The 21,972-nt window shown below is 40.2% G+C and overlaps 1 protein-coding gene across 1 annotated transcript in view; it reads left to right on the top strand.

Moving 5' to 3' along the window:
• cntnap2b (contactin associated protein 2b) overlaps nt 1-21,972 on the top strand; it is a 47,286-nt gene that overhangs the window by 7,415 nt on the left and 17,899 nt on the right. Inside the window, exons 2-10 of the mRNA XM_082172972.1 lie at nt 11,243-11,353; nt 12,475-12,668; nt 14,483-14,630; nt 15,455-15,658; nt 16,521-16,705; nt 17,706-17,849; nt 20,066-20,324; nt 21,210-21,359; nt 21,504-21,666. Of these exons, the coding sequence (XP_082029098.1) occupies nt 11,243-11,353; nt 12,475-12,668; nt 14,483-14,630; nt 15,455-15,658; nt 16,521-16,705; nt 17,706-17,849; nt 20,066-20,324; nt 21,210-21,359; nt 21,504-21,666 (1,558 nt within the window). The remainder of the gene's footprint in view (nt 1-11,242; nt 11,354-12,474; nt 12,669-14,482; nt 14,631-15,454; nt 15,659-16,520; nt 16,706-17,705; nt 17,850-20,065; nt 20,325-21,209; nt 21,360-21,503; nt 21,667-21,972) is intronic.

Genomic DNA, 21,972 nt, shown 5'->3' with positions numbered 1-21,972 from the left:
AAGAAGCCTCTTGTGCTTTGTTTATTTGATAAAAAAAATACAGTAAAAATAGTAACATTGTCAAATATGATGTCAATTTAAACTAACCTTTTTCTATTTTAATATAAAAAAAATAAATGTATTACTGTGATGCAAAGCTGTATTTTCAGCATCATTACTCCAGTCTTTTAGTCACATGATCCTTCAGAAATCATTCTAATATGCTAATTTGCTGTTATTTCTTATTATTATAGGTGATCAGAACAGTTGTGCTGCTTCATATTTTTGTGGAAACCATTAAACATTGTTTTCAGGATTATTTTATGTATAAAAAGTTCTAAGAACAGCATTTATTTGAAATAGAAATCATTTGTAAAATCTTAAAATGTCTTTACTTTTAATCAATTGAATGCATCGTTGATACAACTGATACAACGTTGACTCGATATATATTACAGTAATACGTGTTGGCATTTGCAAAGCCCTATACAAGAGACTATTTGACTTTATTTTGATACAGTTTGACAGTAACAGTTGCTAAGATAATGACATAATATAAAAATACATGGAACACATAAATGTTGGGTAAAATAGTTCATTTTTATTAGATTGGGGTGTTCTTTAATCAGTACTTTTGGTACTGAATGAAATGTTAAAGTGCCCCTATTATGCTATTTATATCCTAATTTTGTTTTGGAGTCTCCTACAGTAGGTTTACATGCATCCAAGGTAACAAAAAACACTTTCTTTTTTCATAATACACATTGCACATCCCCTCATTTCTCACAGAGTCTGAAAACGGTTCATTCAAAGATTCAGTCTCTCTTTCTGAGAGCCTGCTCTTCTCTGATTGGTCAAATGGCCCTGTGTGTTGTGATTGGTCTACTGTTTACAGCACACGTTGGAAACAAAATATCCCTGAATTGCTCCTTGTTTGTTTCTCTCTCTCTCTCTCTCTCTCTCTCTCTCTCTCTCTCTTTTTGTTTAAAGTGGAAATAAAATTTTGTGATAAAATAATCAGTAGGTTTTGGAACAGGGTCACTAACCCTAGAAAAAGTCAATTTCATGGCTGTGAACAGCATGGACTGATTTCATTACCCAGAATTCTTAGCTTTTTCACGTCTTCCCCAAACACACATAAAAAATATGTAAGAGTCTTCACACTGCACAAGCTGAAGATGAGTGTGTAGCGCTACCTAGAACAGGAGCCTGAAAATATCATTATCTTTTTTTAGAGGACACAAGAGTTATTTTTGACACAACCTCGACTCAGCAGACTCAAAGTCAATTTAAACCTGTTGTTTTAGAGCTGTGTGTAATGAGCTGGAGAGGCAGAATAAGGACAGATCTCAGAGAGTGGAACAGACTGCTGGGAAAGGGTTTTCTGTGGTGGATCATAGAGGGGTGAGTGCTACTTTTTAAAAGTAGATTGTTCAAGATACTGTTCGAGACATTTTTCAGAAACTCTGGTGATTCTAGTGGTGCAAAAATAGACATAAATGGGTCAATAGTGGACATACAGTAAAAGTATAGAGCTATAAAATGAATGTGGAGCAGTTCAGATCATTTTGATCATCAGTGTTTGAGTTCATATTGAGATCTCTGACATTTGATTGTAGACTTTTGGTATTATGGCAGATCTGAGCACAGACCTTGTTGAGATTACTAGGATTACTTTTAGGGCCCTATGAAATCCATTTTATTTTTTCCCAAATTCAACATTATAATTGTTCTGGATTCTGTTTTTAATGGTTTCATTTAATAAAATGTAAACAATTTAATAATTAATCAAATTGAGACCCTTAGAACATGTAGACTTCATATTTCAATAGTAGTCCTGTTGAGGTTTCTTGTGGTTTCTAACAGTCTAGCCCATGTGTTACGAAACTGCTCCGAGACACGAGGGTTAAGATCCAAACGCAGCTTTATTGTGGGTAATCCAGAGGCGTAATCCAGAGTACAGGCAAAAGGTCAAAACACAGGTAGGCAGTCCAAACAAACCAACAAAGAAACAACCAAAACAGGCAGGGACCAGAGGCAAAAGAGTAATCCAGGGAACAGGGCAAGAAATCCAAATAAACCAGAAGACAAGAAACCAGGGAAAACGCTCAGAATTGCAGTGTAACACTCAAACAAGACTTTGCGGTGAGTGAATGAATGAACATGGTATAAATAGACTGAGACTAACAGGATAATGAGGTACAGGTGAATGTGATCAGTGATGATGAGTCCGGGCAGTGAGTTATGGGAAATGTAGTTTGTGAGTGATAATAGTCTTATGTGGAGTGCCCTCTGGTGGCTCTCAAGGGCACTCCAGCTGGTGACCGTTACACCATGTCATGATTTGATTTAGTATGCTGCGCTATTTTTGATTTATTCATCTGAATTTTGCCAAATTATGTGCCACTCTACAAATCTCCATTTTTATGACTGGATGGTAAACGCCTTCGAACTGCCATTGGTCCGTGGTGATTATGTAATAGCTGGGTGTGGTTCTGAGGCTCCGCCCTCTTTGACGTAGAAATCTTCTCCGGTTAATTTCCTCTGTTGAGTCCGTCGAGGTGAGAATATATAAACACTGGAGAGCTGCTTTATAGTAGAAATTGAAGTGTAATTCTAATAGAAAGCAACACTGACACAATTTTTTTTCATGTTTATTACTGTAAAGCTGTTTGGTTGCAAGAAATCTATTGTATAAAGTGCTATATAAATAAACGTGATTTACTTGACTGGAGTGCAGATTTGCAGAGCTATCACTATGATCAGATGCTTTCTTAACTGCTGTTTTCTCACTGCCGTCAATTTTGTGTGTGCGTGTGTTTATTTTGTAATTTTGAGGAAAGCGTGCAGCACATATTTACATATTCATTTAAACGTCGCTCTCAGGGCGGCGTTGGGATGTCCGCTCACTGTATACCGTTGCTAACGTATTTCGAACTTCTTACCCCTAAACGAAGAACGAAAAATAAATTTGTTGTGAGTATATTGGGGCCTTTACATGTGACTTCTGCATTATTTTCATGCAACTGCTTGCAACTCAATGCAATAGTTGGCTGTAAACAAAGCAAGACAGGTGAGAAATAGAGGTGAAGAAGTCTGTCGTTTATTTAACAGACGTCACATCTTCTGGCCATCATCTTTACGTAAGTCAATCCTGTCACAGGTTGATGGTCCGACAGCTTTTGACCATGACTGGCTGCCATCAGTATTGACCGGATTGCACGTGTAAAGCTTTTCTTTGTCCCTCAGCACTCGGGCTTCAGTGTTGTTGTTGTTGTTGTTGTTGGCATCCGTCTGTCTCTTGAGACAATGGAATATGCGTCAAAGAGTCTCTTTGGTTGGTATGCAGCGCCTGCTGTGACTGTACAGTCCAATTTTGGAACGGCAGGCTCTATTGCAGTTGCTGCAGGTGTAGTATGGGCCTGGGTCTGGATCTGTTGGTGCTATATCTGCGGGTAAAACCCTCTGTCTGCGCTTTCTCCGCTCTTCCCACTCGTCCTCTTTTTTCTTCTCGGACACTTTGATGCCTGCTTCGACAACCTGCCTCCATCTGCAGCGATCTGCAGCTGCTTCTTCCCAGACTGCTGGATTGATGTTGCCTGCCTTCAAGTCTCGTTTACAAACGTCTTTGTAGCGAAGAACAGGCCTTCCTGCTGGTCTGGAGCCCGTAGCAAGCTCGCTGTAGAGTATATCTTTGGGTATACGACCATCCTGCATGCGACTGACATGGCCTAGCCAGCGCAGGCGTTTCTGGCAGAGTAATGCAAACATGCTTGGTATTCCCGCCCTGGCCAGAACGTCCTTGTTTGGGACACGGTCTTGCCATGTGATGCCCAGAATTTTCCTGAGGCAGCGCAGGTGGAATGAGTTGAGCCTGCGTTCTTGCCGGGAGTACAGGGTCCATGCTTCACTACCGTATAATAGAGTACTGAGTACACAAGCTTGATACACCCTCATCTTGGTATAGGTTGTCAGCATGGAATTGTCCCAAGCTCTCTTTGCTAAGCGAGCCATAGCTGCTGTTGCCTTACCAATCCGAGTATTTAGCTCAGCATCCAGGGAGAGGTTGCTGGAGATGGTAGAGCCAAGGTAGGTAAAGTTATCTACCACTTCGAGGGTGTAGTCGGCAATGGAGATATTCGGGATGCTGCTAACATCTTGGCCCATTATATTGGTCTTTTTGAGACTGATGGTGAGGCCAAAATCACTGCAGGAATCCGCAAAACGGTTGATGAGTTGTTGTAGAGCTTCTTCGGAGTGTGCAGTCAAGGCAGCGTCATCTGCGTAAAGCATCTCCCGTATCAGAACCTTCCGCACCTTGGTTTTTGCTCGGAGGCGTGCTGTGTTGAACAGGTTTCCATCGGTTCGAGTGTGAAGGTATATGCCTTCTTCTGATTTACTAAAGGCATGGGTCAGCAGCAAGGAAAAGAAGATGCCGAAGAGCGCTGGAGCGAGTACACAGCCCTGCTTCACTCCACCTCTGATAGGGAACGGGTCTGAGGAAGAGCCATCGTACTGGACAATGCCTTGCATATCATCATGAAAAGAGATGATAATCCTCAAAAGCTTGTGGGGACATCCTATCCTTTGCAGTAGCGTGAATAGGCCTTTACGGCTGACCAGATCAAACGCCTTAGTCAGGTCGATAAAGGCGATGAACAATGGTTGCCTCTGCTCGCGACATTTCTCTTGTAGCTGCCTCAGTGAGAAGATCATGTCAACTGTTGACCTCCCTGCTCTGAATCCACACTGAGCTTCAGGATATACGCGCTCTGCTAGTGCCTGTAACCTGACTAGTACTACCCGGGCAAAGGCTTTCCCAACTATACTGAGAAGTGATATCCCACGGTAGTTGTTACAGTCACTACGGTCTCCTTTGTTTTTATAGAGAGTGATGATGGTGGCGTCACGCATATCCTGGGGCACTGTTCCTTCTTCCCAGCACTGCAACAAGAGCTCATGCAAATGGTGAAGAAGAATGGTCTTCTTCCCAGCCTTGATGACCTCTGGAGGAATACCATCGCTGCCTGGTGCTTTGTTGCAGGCTAGAGAGTCGATGGCCTTACGAAGTTCTTCCATAGAAGGGGGAGCATCTAGTTCATCCATGACGGGCAGGAGGTTGGTGTTCTCGACTGCTGAGGTAGTGATGATATTTTCTCTTGCATAGAGTTCCTGGTAATGTTCCACCCATCTCTCCATTTGTTTACCCCGATCTGTTATAATTTCTCCCGAGGAGGACTTTAGGGGTGTTACCTTGGTAACGCTTGGGCCGAAGGCCTTCTTCATGCCATCATACATAGCGCGGATGTTACCACAGTCAGCTGAGAGTTGGATGCACTGACAAAGATTCAACCAGTAGTTGTTGGCACAGCGTCGAGCAATCCTTTTGGCATCGTTTCTGGCTTTCCTGAGAGCTGTGAGCGTCCTCTCTGATGGCTCCCTTTTGTAGCTGATCAGAGCTGCTCTCTTAGCTGTGATGACTGGCTCAAGTTCCAGGATTCCTGCTTCGAACCAATCTGGGTTTTGCCTCTCTTTCTTACCGAAGGTGTCCATGGCAGAATTTAAGATGGCGTCGCGGATATGATTCCATCTTTCTTCTGCACTGCCCGTTGGGCAATTTCTGAGGGCCTCTGTGATGGAAGCAGCGAATCGCTCACACAGATCAGGGATTGTCGTCCTTGCTGTATTAATGCGTGGGCGTCCTTTCTGCTTTGATCGGTGGATCCGCTTCGGTTGAAGGCGCACCTTACTGCAAACCAGTGAATGGTCGGTGTCACAGTCAGCGCTGTGATAGCACCGTGTAATGAGAACACAGTTCAGTGAGGCTCTTCTGGTGATAATGAGATCCAGCTGATGCCAGTGATGGGATCTTGGATGTCGCCAGGATACTCTATGGTTGGGCTTGGTGGAGAAGAATGTGTTAGTTATACAGAGGTCGTGATAGGAGCATAGCTCAAGCAGTCTCTGTCCGTTTTCATTCATTCTGCCAACGCCGAAATGACCAATACTGCGGGGCCAGGAATCACAGTCATTTCCCACCCGGGCGTTGAAGTCCCCAAGCATGTACAGTTGTTCGGTGGGGGAAATTCCTTTAATGATGGTCATAAGTTCCTCGTAGAATTCTTCCTTGGCCTCGGCTGGGGAGCTGAGTGTAGGAGCATAGACGCTCAGGATGTTCACTAGGCCTGTGGAGGTTGAGAGGCGAAGGGAGAGGATACGGGCTGTACCTTTTGCTGGCGGTTCGACTGACGATAGCAGAGAGTTTCTAACTGCAAACCCAACGCCATGCAGTCTTGGTTCGTCTGGTTCCTTTCCCTGCCAGAAGAAAGTGTACTCCTGTTCCCTGATGCTGCCATTTGAGGGGAGTCTGGTCTCCTGTAGTGCAGCGATGTCAATGTCCAGCCTCAAGAGCTCACGATTGATGATTGCTGTTTTTCTGAAGTCATCAACCTGATCAAGGTCTATGGAAAAGCCAGGGCACATAGTCCTGACATTCCAGCTTGCTAGTCGCAAGATTGGTGGTTTATGCTTTTTTATTTCTTTGCCTGGTGCGAGGTTTACAGTCTGCTTGTCGGTCTGTTCCCTTAGCTCCAAGCACCCAATGAAGCAGGCAGACTGTGGCGGGTCAGCACCTTACTGGCTGGGGGCTGCCCAGCTTGAGGCGGGCGGTAGCTGACCAGTAGGATTTCAATGATCCCTCCCACCGTCGGAGACAACCCGTAGCGTCTGAGCGTACGCCAATTTACTCTGGACTTATCACTCGTAACTGCTGCCTCCCGTGTTGTTTTTTATCACTGCGAGCAGCGATACTGGAGTGGCCTCTCCAGGACGCATAGCCTGGGCACGGTGTAAGGAGATCCTGGGCTGCCCATTCGTCAGAATCCCCCTCTCGGCCTCGCTAGTGGGGTCCAAAGGAGTGCGAAGCACGACATTTGGCACCTAGCTTGGCTGCAGGAGTTGCCGGAAAGGTGACAAATAGTCATTCTTACCGCCTAACGGGCTCCACTCCGGATTTCTGTCGGGTTTACTCCTTAGCCTTTACTCCTCCCGGAGATATCCACAAGGCAGTGGAGCCATTGTCTGATGGCTATAAAACTATTTAACCCATAGCTGGGGGTCTGTTGTGAACCGCTCTTAGTCTGACCCGTCACCCAGGACCTGTTTGCCATGGGAGACCCTACCATGGGGCATATAGCCCCGGACAACATAGCTCCTAGAATCATTCGGGTACTCAAACCCCTCCACCACGATAAGGTGGCAGCTCGAGGAGAGGAACAGTGTCTTATTGCACATTATACCATTTCATTGAAAGCATTCAGTTGGTTTTCTGAACAAAAAGCCAAAGGAAAAGGGCATATGCAAGACAGTGTTGATGTCCTAAAGGCATGCTGTTTTTCTTTTGAGTAAGAGAGAAGTGAAGTGTACACTGCTGAATCATGAATGTAAAACGCCCCGCTGCTCTTCAAAATGAATGGTAAATTACGTTCTTCACTAAAGAACACAAGTAAGGCACCCCACCTTTATTCTGTTTGATCTCATAAAATATATCTCTACACCTGCCAGTGGTGGTTGAAATGAGAAAATGTACTGCAGCGATAAATATTCCTTATTGGCCAGCTCTGTGCTTAAATAAAAATATTAACACAATATATTAAATATATATTAAATAGTAAATATTAATATTAAATATTAATATATTATTAGGATATTAACATGCCTAAGACTTTTGCACAGTACTGTATATATATATATATATATATATATATATATATATATATATATATATATATATATATACCGGTATACACACACACACACACACACTAGCGGTCAAAAGTTTGGAATAAATACGTTTTTTATGGTTTTGTTCACCAAGGCTGTATGAAAAATACAGTAAAAACTGCATTGTGAAATATTATTAACATGTAATATTTCACAATGCTGTTTTTACTGTATTTTTCATAATAACTGCTCTATTATTTTTCAATAACTGCTTTCTATTTGAATATATTTTAAAATATAATTTATCCCAGTGATAGAAAAGCTATTCTCCAAAGTTCTCAAAAATGTTCTCACTGGCTATATTTTAGTAATTTCTCATTTGCCTGCTGTAGGGCCGATATCAGTCATCTGAGTTATTAAACAGCACCTGAGGCTGAAGAGAGAGATCAGCATTGAATCCATGAGATTCACAGGCTCTCTGGGTAAATGAAAGGTTTATCCCAGGAGAAGATCACGATCAATATATGAGTACTCTGGTGTTCGATCAAAGAATATCCTCTGAGCAATCGCCCTCTCGCTGTAATTCTAGAGCTCAAAGGAGTTCATGATCATTGCACTGAAGTGTTTAGGTGTACGTGGAAGGGTGTTTGTTTTTTGGAGCCGATAGCCTCGTGCTTTGAAATGAGGCATGGTCTCGCTTCGGCCGACACACCTTCACACATCACATATGTGATCCTGGACCACAAAACCAGTCACATGGGTCAATTTTTTTAAATTGAGATTTATACAACGTCTGAAAGCTGAATAAAAAAGCGTTCAGTTGATGTATGGTTTGTTAGGATAGGACAACATTTGGCCGAGATACAACTATTTGAAATTCTGGACTCTGAAAGTGCAAAAAAATCAAAACATTGAGAAAAACGCCTTTAAATTGTTCATTTATGTTCGCGATTGTGCTGCATTCACTCACAAAAAAAAATGTTTTATATATCAACGGTAGGAAATGTACAAAATATCTTCATGGAACATGATCTTCACTTAATATCCTAATGATTTTTGGCATAAAAGAAAAATCGATAATTTTGACCCATACAATGTATTTTTGGCTATTGCCACAAATATACCAGTACTTGGGACTGGTTTTGTGATCCAGGGTTACATGACACTGTTGTCTACTTGGTAACCAGTACATTAGCTTTTAAAAAAAAACATTATTAGTGGCTAAATTGTGTTTTTGAGATGGAAATGACTCCATAACCTTTCTGCTCTGGGTGTTTATCGACATGAGCACCGGGTACAATGTGTCTCATGCTGATCAAATTAGTAAGCACATTTCCGTGTGATGGGAAATAGCCATATTTGAGGACTCGACCTCATCTGGATCACATCTGGCTGAAGGTCAGCACTGCAAATGTGCTTGCTGACATTTACATGATCTCTGAAGGGTTCTGTTTCAGTAGTTGTAGAACATGTTCGAGAAAATATATCCATGTCATCACAGCATCGGCACATCCTCTCACAGCGGGAGAGAATCCCTCATGTCTGTATGTGAAACCCATCTGCTGCATGATGACTCATTGAAATGTTTTGTTCATGCAGCATTCTCCATGTAGACATCCATCTGTGTATGTAACTGCTTTAAAGTCACTCATAAAACTAGTTAACATATATGCATTGCTGGTTGAATATTGTGAACATTTATCACAGTTCACCCAATAAGTTATAGATTTGAATCAATTTGAGAATATGGATGGATTTCTTTTTTCGGTGGAACATGAACAACTTTGAAAAGTCAATGGTGTCCAATGTACTTTGGACCCCTACGTTCTTCAAACATCTTATGTGTTCTGATGAAGAAAGAATTGCTGTAAAACTGTTAAAAAAAAAAAAAAGTTAAAAAAAGCTTTTAATATTTTTTTTTTTTAGCTTTTAGTTTTATATGATCAGTTTTCATTTTAATTTTAGTTTAAACGGGACCTATTATGCCCCTTTTTACAAGATGTAATTTAAGTCTCTGGTGTCCCCAGAATGTCTGTGAAGTTTCAGCTCAAAATACCCCACATATCATTTATTATAGCTTGTTAAATTTGCCCCTTGGGTGTGAGCAAAAACACGCTGTTTTTGTGTATGTGCCTTTAAATATAAATGAGCTGCTGTTCCCCGCCCCCTTTCCAGAAGAGGGCGGAGTCTTTACAGCTTGTGCTTTACACTTTAACGACTTTCTTCGGCACATTTCCTCCATAAATGAAATTCAACTATGGTGTCCTCAGTGGCTCAGATGCCGAGAGTCTATTGTTACTCCAAAAACATAACATTTGTAATGCTTTTTGGTGCATTCATTGTAAATCATTCACAGCAATAGCGAACTGTTACGCTCACTCAGGGTGTGATCTATGCTAATTAGGGCAGATCGTCACCTGTCACTGCTCATTTGCAGCGACTGGGTGTGATTTATGGGTATTATTTTGACCATTATAGGCTGGCTGTTTACACACACTGCGGACACACATCTGTGTTCAAACACAAAAGTTAATTTTGTATAAGTTTAAGTAAAACATTTTTTTAAATTTTGCACTTTTATTTAAAAATATTTCTTCTTTATTTCTATTTAGCTTTAATTAATTTTTTATTTTAATTTAATTTGCTATTTTAGTCACTTTTGTACTTCAACAGGCATAAGGCAACATTTCTAATTGTCATTTTCTAAGTTTAACTTTTCATTTTTCAAGTTAAAATTTTTTTTTGTTTGGTTTTTTGTATCCATCGCCATTACTTTTCTCCACTGATGGTCATAAATATGGTGGATGATCAAAAAAAAAAAAAAAAATGCATGTGACCTATGAATTGATTAATTGAATGCATTTGAAAAGAAGTTTGAATTTATCTGCTAATTTATCTGTTAAACTTTTAAGATGTTTTTTTATTGCACCGTTTTTTGTATTAACACTGTTAATCGTGAGACATAATTAGAGTGGAGACAGAAGAGTACTCAGACTCTGGCCTTGAATCTCTCCTCCTCTGGCCAGATAAATTGGGTTACGAGGAGCCTATTTAAACTGCAGACTGACCGCACACACAGCGGCCAGAAACATGAAGGACCTTTCAGTGAGACACATGCTCCACTTCTGAAAGCTTTATGCACTTTGTGGAAACCTTGACTTTCTAACAAACCCTGAATTTGCTAAGCTGAAAGATACTTTCGGATGGTGTTTTCATGTATAATTCACTAGGATAGAAATCACTACAAGGTTCATTCTGTTAATTCTTAATTCTATGTGAAAAAGAGGCATTTGCAAGGTTTCAGAACACCACATATCAAAGCTGCATTAACTGTCAGATTGTACCAAAGAGGAGATTTGCAACATAATGTTTACATCTATGCATACTGCGACTCGATATTAAAGGATTATTCTATCACAAGCATCTGTGGCAAACATATGAATGACTGCATTTTTTTGTGTGTGTGTGTGTGTGTGTGTGTGTGTGATGTACTATCTGTTTAGAAATATTTCTAACATATGTTTTTCCGTGTTTTATTCAGAGAGGTGTGATGAGGTGTTGGCTTCACCCCTTCCCTACAGCGCCTTCACCAGCTCCTCTGTGTTGGCAGCTGATTTTGGCGCTGGCTATGCAAAACTCAACAGGAGAGTAGGTGAGGAAGAGCTCTACGGCTGTGTTCAGAAGGGAATACTAGCGTACTGCATAAACACTAATGTTCAAAAGTTTGGGGTCGGTAATATTGTTTTATGTTTTTGAAAGAAGTCTCATGCACAACAAGGCTGCATTTATTTGAAACACTGTTTTCTATGTGAATATATTTTAAAATGTAATTTATTCCTGTGATCAAAGCTGATTTTCAGCATCATTAGACATCAGCCTGTCTTCAGTGTCACATGATCCTTCAGAAATCATTCTAATATACTGAAAACTTAAAACTTATTGTTGTTGTTTTTTAAATCAGGATTCTTTGATGAATAGAAAAATCAATATATCAGCATTTGTTTAAAATAGAAATCTTTTTTAACATTATAAATGTCTTTACTGTCACCTGTGATTAAATTTAATGTCCTTGCTGAATAAAAGTGAAAAATGTCTTTCAAAAAATAAAAAATAAATCTTACCGACAAACTTCTGAATGGTAGTGTACATTGTATACGGCCTACTTAAAAAAATAGTATGTGAAACTGTATACTTCATGCAGTTATAAGTATTCTACATTGTTAGCACATGAAGTAGTTGTCCATTTATAATGAAAATGAAATACAGTTAGTGTGCATGCAAGATGTTGGCATAAATTTGCATTTTGATTCAACTTTGTATAAACATGTCTTAACTCTAGTTTTGGCGGTATAAATAATGAGTCACAATATTAAAAACCACGGCTGTAATCACTTCCAGGTTCATTCATCACACTGGAAATGTAAGGCCTAGTCATTTGCATTGCATTGTGGGATACACATCCTGTATAGTAGTAGTAGTAGGTCATCTGCTCATGTCCGCCGTGTCTCTCTCCTCATTGGTTGATGTTCAGACAGAGATGTGCTGCAGATTAAGTATAAAGGATACTTTAGGATTTGCTTAGATTGCATAATCGAGAAAGCGTCTCTGTGGGTCATGATGAACTTTAATGCACATTCTGGCTACCGTTAAGGAAGTATAGTGTTGATGGAGCATTATGGAGCTGCGGTGTGGACTATATCACATCGTAATTCAAGCTTGGCAGCATGTGCTGTTTTCTCACATCAGATTTGACTTGTACTTTGTCTTTCATAGGCAATGGAGGATGGTCACCGTTAGACTCCGACAGGTACCAGTGGCTACAGGTGGACCTCAGGGCCAGGAAACTGATCACTGCCATAGCAACACAGGGCAGATACAGCAGCTCTGATTGGACGAAACACTACAGGCTCTTCTACAGTGACACGGGAAGCAACTGGAAGCCGTATCGGCAGGACAGCAACATATGGGTGAGTTTACAGGGAAAACTGTGATTTATAGCTCAGGGAGTACATGTTGTTTTTGGGTTACCAAATCTGAGAAGAATAACAGATGCTGCTGTGTTGTGCTCACATGACCCACAAAAGTTTAGAAAAAAAGGGAAACTTTTCCTCTTATTGTCACCGTTATGTACTGTTAGTTTCTGTTTTCATGGACTTTCAGTTCGTTTTCATTTGTCACGTCTTTGTTCAGATTTCCCGCCACTCGTTAGTTTCTATGGTTACCGTTATCATTAGTTCATATGTGTCAGCTGTATGATTAATTATCCTAGTTTGTGTTCCTACTTAAGTTGTTCCTTCATCTGCACTTCTGGTCCGTTATTATCTATGTGCAAGCACTGTCTCGCATGTTGGCTGTCTATTTAGATCTATATAAGTAAACCCTGTGTTATACTGTCTTCGTCTTCGTCTTCGTCTTCGTCTTCATTGGAACTTAAGTGTAACACTTATATATTTTGGACTGTAACCCCTTATTAAACTTTTAAAATGAGAAAGTGCAAGACTTCTGAGAAATAAAAATAGACACATATGAGACAATTGTTGACATAAAAGAGTTAGTTCATCCAAAAATGGAAATTAGCCCATAAATTACTCGCCCTCAAGCCATCCTAGGTTTATATGACTTTCTTAGTTATAGTTATAGTTATATAAAAAAATATCCTGGCTCTTCCAAGCTTTATAATGGGAGTGAACGGAGCCTGAGATTTTGAAGCCCAAAAAAGCGCATCAGTCCATCATAAAAGTAATCCATACGGCTCCAGGGGGTTAATAAAGGCCTTCTGAAGCAAAGCCATGCATTTTTATAAGAAATATATCCATATTTATTAGGCTACTTTATAAACTATAATCACTGGCTTCTGGTAACGGCCGTGAGCTGGTCAAGTTCCAGCTGAAGAGTGACCTCTGACCCGACTGATGAAAGCCTCACATTGTAATCTGCGTCGGGGCAAAAAACCTGCACTTGACCTTGAGACAACTGTCTATTTCTGCAGATATATTCGTCTATATTCCTCATTCAGAAAGGGAAACCGACGCTGCAGAAACACAAACCGTAAACAAAACAAAGCGTGTTTACCGTTTTGAATATCAATCCTGCTGATCACGATCTTTACTCCACTCCGCTCATGTTAATATTAAAATATTCGCCCAGGAACACTCTATGTAACGTTTTTACTTCTTTGCTCGCTGGTTTGCTATTATTCTCATGCTGTGACTCATTCACTAAGCTGAACAGCCAATCAGAGTTCTCTCTCTCACCGACGGCCCAACGCCGATTCTACATGCTGAATCGGCCCATAAAACCCAGACGGCGTCTGACTAGAGCCAACGGTGCGGAACACACCAAAAAAAACTAAGTCGGCCGACACTCAAAAACGGCCAGATATCGTGGCCGATCGTCGGCTTGGTGTGTCCCAAGACAAGTCTCGCGGTTCAAACAAATAGGGCTGGGTGACAAACTCAAGCTCCTCCCACATTTCTCTTTAAAAATTCTTATTTTAGACCTCTAATTCTTGACCAGTGTTTTGTTTTGCTCTATCCTCTGCGCTTCTGCGTTCGTCAGTACATCCTGCGTCGGGTCAGAGGTCACATAGTAATGCTGAAATACTCAATAACAGTGCTTATGAAAATAAATTAAAATGCAAAGCCAGTTCTCCTGGAAACATGTGCCGAGATCCTGTCGTAGTAATCTGTGTACAGAGAACGAGCAGTAATGGTGTGTCTCACTCACAGAATGAGGTTCTCTCAATGATTTTTTATAAAATGTTGACTTTTTTCTGCCTCAGACGTTTTCAGGTAACTGGAACTCAGAACGGGCTGTGCGGCACGAACTTCAGCACCCTTTCGTGGCTCGATACGTGCGTTTCATCCCGCTGGACTGGAGTGAAGAGGGGAGAATTGGTCTGAGAGTGGAGCTCTATGGCTGCGCTTACTGTGAGTGATGTCAAAGTGGTCATTTTTTAATCATATTTTAACCTCTTTGTGTAATTCGTACTTTATGCATTGCTTGCTTACTTTGTTGTTGGGACAAATATAGTTGCATCATTCTTCATGCATCAATTGCAAGCTCTTTAGCATATTGTGGCTGGTCTTTTTGGGCTGTGGGCGGAGTGTTGAGTTCTCAAAGTCAGAGTATACATAATACACACTGAATGTTTATTTCAAGATCAAGGAATATTATGCATAATCATTCATGATATGGCCTCTTTAAAAGCTAATATGTTCAGTTTCACCAATGTTGCTGTAATGAAGCACCGGTCTCAGAAGGATCCATTTGCAGCTTTTATTAGAATAGTCGTACAGGCAGGGTCAACAACAGTAGACAGGGCAATGGAGGAAACACAGAGAAGATCCGAGTCACAGGCAGAGATCGGGGCCGGGTCGGGCAGGCAGAGAACGATCAGGAAACGAGGTAAAACAGTCCAAGGTCAGAAATATAAAAGCAAACACGGGTAATAACGCTCGGTAATGATGGCCAGGTCAAACCAAGACTTCGCAGAGAGGTGTTGTGTGGAAGTGTTTTTTATGTGTGTGTGTAAATGAGGTGCAGGTGTGTTGCACAATCAGTCCCAGGTGAGAGGCATGATGGGAATTTGAGTTCGGGAGGAAATGGTTAATATTCTGGAGACGGATCCGGAGGCGGTACGGGAGCCGAGCTGTAACAGTTGCATCATCAACTTGGTTTGATGTGAGACAGCATAGATATGAGAAAAGACTTCATATGTTTGTTTGAGACTGATCCATATTTCTGCGTTCAGGGGCGGACATGATCAGCTTTGACGGCCAGGGAGTGATTTCCTATCGATTCAGACAGAAAAAGATGAAGATCTTGAAGGATGTGATATCACTGAAGTTTAAGACAACTAAAGGAGACGGCATTCTGCTTCACGGAGAGGGACAACAGGGCGATTATATCACTCTAGAGCTACGCCGAGCAGAACTGCTCCTGCAGATCAACCTGGGTAATGTATTTAACTCAAGAGGGACAGTGGTGCAATACCATTGAAAAAATTAGGGATTATTACGTTTTGGGGTTTTTTTTGTCAATATTTTTAATTCAGCAAAGGTTCATTAAATAGATCAAACGTGAAACTAAAGGCATTTACCATGTTACAAAAGTTTTTAAATTTTGAAATTTCTCTTCATCAAAGAATTCTGAAACAGTTTCCACAAAAATATTAAGCAGCACAACTGATCAACACTGATAATAGAGAGAAATGTTTCCTGAGCAGCAAATCAGCATATTAGAATGATTTTTGAAGAAATAAATTACATTTTAAAATATTAAAATAGAAAACTTAAATACAATTTTATAATATTTAACAATATTGCTGTTTTTACTGTGTTTTGATCAAATAAATGCAGCCTTGAAAAGACTTCTTTCAAAAACATTAACAAACTTTTGAACTTTCTGTTTTATTCTATGATTGACAGAATGCAAACCCTCCTGTTTTAAGTATTTTTATAATTGTTTTGTCTCCTTAGCCATTTTGTATGGATCCTTGTTTGACCCATCTGACTCATTAGTCAGATGGGTCAATAATTAGTTAATAATTAGTTAATAATAAGTCAATAAGTCAACAATTAGTTAATAACTAATGATCTTCGCAACGGAAGTGAATCAATCAATCAAAACTAACTTTAGCTGGACAATAACTTTATTCTAGAGCTGCTGTAAAGCCTAAACAATCTGTTACGGTAATTTCCTACTATCACTGTAAAGCTGCTTTGAAACGATGCATATTGTTAAAAGCGCTATATAAATGAAGGTGACTTGACTTGACTCGTTTCATTAATGGCGTTTGATGTTTTTGTCTATTTCAGGCAGTAATCAGTACGGCTCCATTCAGGGTCACACATCAGTGTCCAGCGGCAGTCTGTTGGATGACGACCACTGGCACTCGGTTCTGATCGAACGCTATAGACGCAGCGTCAACTTCACAGTCGACCAGCACACGCAGAGCTTCCGCACCAACGGAGAGTTTGACCACCTGGACCTGGACTACGAAGTACATGACAGATTTCAAATAAATCTGTTTTGTTATGTTATGTGTTCAAATAAATATATACTGTTTGTTTTGACATGTTATGTTTTGGGTTAGGATTATTCATCATTTTTACATTTTCAACTTTCTTTAGTGTATAATATCTCTGTTTGAACAATATTGAGCAAGAAAAAGCACTGCAAACTTGTTGTAACTCCATTGTAGCCCTGATTTTCTTCCGGGAATGAACACGTCACATAATCCCTTATTTATATAATTCCTGCCAAAAGCACGTGCTAAAAAAAGGGGTGAGGCCTCGTTGAGTTAGTTATTAGTGTGTTAAAACCGTCAGTTTTGGTAAGGGGCGTGATATTTCCCAAACACACTCGAAGTGCTTGATCACAACACACTGGTCCAGCCGACCAATCAGAGCACATTGTGCTTTTCAGAAGGAGGGGCTTCATAGACACAGGAACTAAACAAAGCATTACTGACAGACTGGGAAGAGAGGTGCTGCAACAATGTCGAAAATACGAAAAATTATGTTTTTTGAACATTCAAGCATGAAAACCTATTCTAGTAGACCCCAAAAACAAAATGGACTCTGATTAAAGATTACAAGGGCACATGAATTTTAATTAAATAATGATGCACGGATAGATCATTTATAATAAATACTGTATTCCATAACAAACAAGAATAGTCCATTTTGATTTCATGGGGACTTTAAGGCAGATTTTGCGGTAAGCTATGCCTTTAAGATCACATAAAAGCCATTAAAACAATTATATATTTGCATATTATGTAATCATCTCTCATGTTCCATTTACACCTCTCCCCCGCTCTGTTTAATCATCTTACCCCAATGCTACCGGGAACTGGGTCTTTAGCACGCATATTATTTTGTTCACTGTGTGGCATTTATTCAAACAGATAAGATTAGATAAGATTAATGTTTTGCTGTCTGTATTAAAGATGGTATATGTTTCCCTCACTTTCCCTGCACTTCAATGTCTATTTCCAGATTACATTTGGAGGGATGCCAGTGTCTGCCAAGCCCAGCTCAGGGGCCAGAGAAAACTACATCGGCTGCATGGAGGCCATTCATTACAACGGGGACAACATCACTAACCTCGCACGCAGGAGAAAAGTAGACACCTCCAGCTTTGTACGTGCCAATTTACATGTCTATTTTTATCGAATGAACACTGCAGAGCTCTCCAATGTCTCGTGGAGATAATTCAGTGGCTGTTCAGAGGAATTGCTGTTATTGGGTATTACGTTACTCTAAAACAGCAGTCCTCAACCTATTTGACTCCCCCATTGTCAAAATTATTTTTTTATTTACAGAAACTATGACTGTCAATATATTCATTAATTTATTAATAAATTCATTAAATTAAATTATTGGTCACACTTTAGTTTAGGGTCCAAGTCTCACTATCAACTAACTATTAACTATGACTTTTGGCTCAATAAATTCCTAATCACTGCTTATTAATAGTTAGTAAGGTAGTTTACATATTGGGTAGGTATTGGGTAGGAATAAGGGATGGAGAATATGTTCATGCAGAATAAGGCATTAATATATGCTTTATAAGTACTAATAAACAGCCAATATCCGAGTAATATGCATGCTAATAAGCAACTTGTTCATAGTGAGAATTGGACCCTAAACTAAAGTGTTACCAAATTCTTTAATAATTCAATAATTATATTAAAATATATTTGAATTATATTAAAATGAAAACAATTTTGTAATTTCAGAAGATTCAAAAACTGAATGTTCTTCAGGGTTCAATAATGCATTTATATGACACATCCGTGAAACATTCATGGAACCTTTCCATTGCACAAAAGGTTCTTTATAGTGAAAACAAATGTTTTAAAAAATAAAATAAAAATTCTAATGTCCTTAACACTAAGGGAAAAATGGTTATTTTAAGAACTATTCACTGAAAGGTTACTAATTTTTAGCTGTTTTGTTTTATATGTTTAAATCATCTTATACCCAAGCCCCTGAGAACCACTGCACTAAAAGTTTTAATTACTTCTGGTTACTATTTACAAGAAATAAGAAACGACCCCATTTGCTTTCTTAATACAGATTTTAGGCATTCTGTTGTTTTTTTGATGATTGTTCTAATTCGATTCTTTGTATTGTTTACAGTAATCTCAGCTCCCAAAGGTTTGCGGCTTTTATATCTCACATGAAATATCCAATAGATACAGTTCCTCTCCCTGCACTAACCTCAGTCATAAACAGAGATCTCCTTCCCTTTCCCACAATGCTCTGTGTGTGAGGACAGACGTGAAGTGAGAAGTGCTGTCACTGTGTGTGTTCTGTGATTATTCACAATGACTACATAATGACTGCCGGTTATTGTCCACAGTCCCTTTCTGTGCTGGAAAATCTAGGTCGTGCCAGTTTAAGGTGATTGAGTGGAGTTTTGAAACATGGTAGCTGCTTTTCCCGGTCCAAGGTAGTCTGCCAATCTTAAAGGGTAACTCTCACCAAAATTAAACCTAGGCTCTTTTTGTCAATCTACCCGAGTCAAACGTTCGTGTAAAAGCATAATTAGAATGGAAACGCCACTTTTAAGATTGACCATATTTTTGTTTTAGGTCAAAATGCCTTTTGAATGGGAGTGCTTGGGGCACTTCGATGTTAGCATCAAAATCGCTATTTTTAAAACACTAAGAAGGCTCGACACAACATAAAACTTTGCTCGAAGTATCACCAGGGGCTCTACACATGAACTTGAGCATTGACTACATTGTTTGTGTACACAAAGTTTACTAAAAAGAAAGGTTTTGTACGACTCACTTTATCAGTTAGTGTTTCCGGTGGCTGAAATTTTGTCAGTCAAAAGTAGTCGATCTTTTGGTGCTATCATAGAAGTGCCCCATGCACTCCCATTCAAAAGACCCATTTAGGTCAATTTTGACCTAAAACGAAGATACGGTCAATCTAAAAGTGGCGTTTCCATTCAAATTATGCTTTTACAAGAAAGTTTGACTCGGGTAAATGAACAAAAAGAGCCTAGGTTCAATTTTGGCGAGAGTTACGCTTTAAACAGCTTGACTTGACCAACCAGGTCCACTGGCTGGTATTTCCACCATGTAGACCAGTGTGGACTAGCTAGAAACATCACAAAACCAGCTACCACCTTAAACAGGTTTTTGCTGGATTTTCCAGTATGGTCCTGATATGAACTATCCAGGTTTCCTGAATAAACCTCCCTCTTACTATGACCAAATGTATCTGTCCTCTGAAATTCTGCTGTAAAGTTTGTGATCATTCCTGCAGTGCTGTGTGTTAAACCCCTTAATTTCCACTGTCATTAGAAATGTTCATTTTTATGTGTGCTGTTCCCATTCCAGCATAACCTGACGTTCTCTTGCACGGAATCACGCACGTTCCCTGCCTTCTTTAACTCCACCAGCTCCTTGCAGCTTCCGGGTCGGACTGACGCAGACACAGTGTCAGTCAGACTTCAGTTTCGGACATGGAATCCCAGCGGTCTGCTATTCTTTACTCCACTCATGCCTGGAGGGGTGGAGGTCAGCCTGGTGGAGGGTAAAGTTACTGTTCACATGTACGTCGCGCTGGGCAAGAATACACGTGTGGACATATCCTCAGGTAACATTACAACTGAAAACGCACACTGAGAGCTCTCTCAATTTCTAGACTTTCTTTATTTTCAGCTTCCACTGGTATTTTATTTCCTTGGAATCCCTATAGCAACACTCTAGCAACCATCCATTACACCGTAGCAACATATAACAATGCATTTAAAACACTACGAACACCTCAGCATCCCTCTAGCAACACCTTAGCAGCCATTTAGAACATCTTAGCATCCACATAACAACACCTTGGCAACCACCCAGAAAACCCAAGAAATTGCATAGCAGCATTAAAGCAACCGGTCAAAACAACATAGCAACACACTTAAACGCTCAGAACCTTTATCATTGCGGTAGCAACACCATATCAGCTATTTAAAACACTTTAGCATCTGCAACCACCCAGAACACCCTAGAAATTGCATAGCAGCATGATATCAACAATTCAAAACACCATAGCAAAACACTAAAAACACTCAGTACCTCTAGCATCCCTGTAGCAACACCATAGCAGCCATTTAAAACACCTTAGCATCTGCATAGCAACACCTTGGACACCACCCAGAACAACCTAGAAACTGCATAGTAGCATGATAGCAACCATTCAAAACACTAAAGCAACACTCTAAAAACACTCAGAACCTCTTGTATCCCTGTAGCAACACCATAGCAGCCTTTAAAACACCTTAGCATCTGCATAGCAACACCTTGGCAACCACCCAGAACAACCAGAACTTCTTAATATCCCTGTAGCAACACCCTAGCAGCCATTTAAAACACGATACTTATCACATATCAACATCTTACCAACCCATCATGTATTGACCAGTGAAACATGGACAAAAAACACACACACAAAAACTAAAGTACGACTTTGAAGAGTAATTTGGCTGTGCAGGTTCTGGTCTTAATGATGGACAATGGCACAACGTTCACTTCCTGGCACTGGAGAGCATTGCCATGTTGACCATTAATGGAGACGAGATGTCCACAGTGAGAGCTGCCCTCCCCATTCAGATCAGGACTGGTGGAGATTATTTTTTCGGAGGTAATCGTAGGAAACACCTTGCTTTCTTGTATGTCAAATGTTATAATGATGTATTGTCAGCATCTTATTGGGCACACTTGATCTGCTTTGCATGACTGCACGTCTGAGATTACAGGTTTTAATTTCCTTGTTTGCTATGTGCAGGATACTTCCCGCGGACTGACCTTTCTCCATCACAGCGCTCCTTTCAGGGCTGCATGCAGCTCATACATGTCGACGAACAGTTGGTCGACTTGCAATCTGTGGAGCAAGGCATGCTGGGTAGCTTTGAGAACGTCAGTCTGGATATGTGTGCCATTATAGACAGGTAATTGATTTTCAGTATAGACATGCACTGATGGAGAGACCTGATGTAAATTTGCATAACCACTCAAACTATTTTACAGATTTATGCATATTCTGCTTTGTAAAAGTCAAAATGCACTCTCATTTCAGCTTTGCTTTTCAAATGGTAATCTCACGTCCCTTTTGCGAGAAAGTCAATCCCCCCGTACCCATCCATATTCATTCATGGACCCGCTGCACTGCACTCTCAGAGATGACTCTGCAAACAAATGTAGAACAGATGTTTGCCTTTGATCGCAATGTTCTGATCAAAGCCGCTGCTGTATTT

This window comes from Leuciscus leuciscus, assembly GCF_965113295.1.
Source record: "Leuciscus leuciscus genome assembly, chromosome: 6".
Taxonomy (NCBI): domain Eukaryota; kingdom Metazoa; phylum Chordata; class Actinopteri; order Cypriniformes; family Leuciscidae; genus Leuciscus; species Leuciscus leuciscus.
This window is presented reverse-complemented; position numbering and strand designations above follow the sequence as displayed.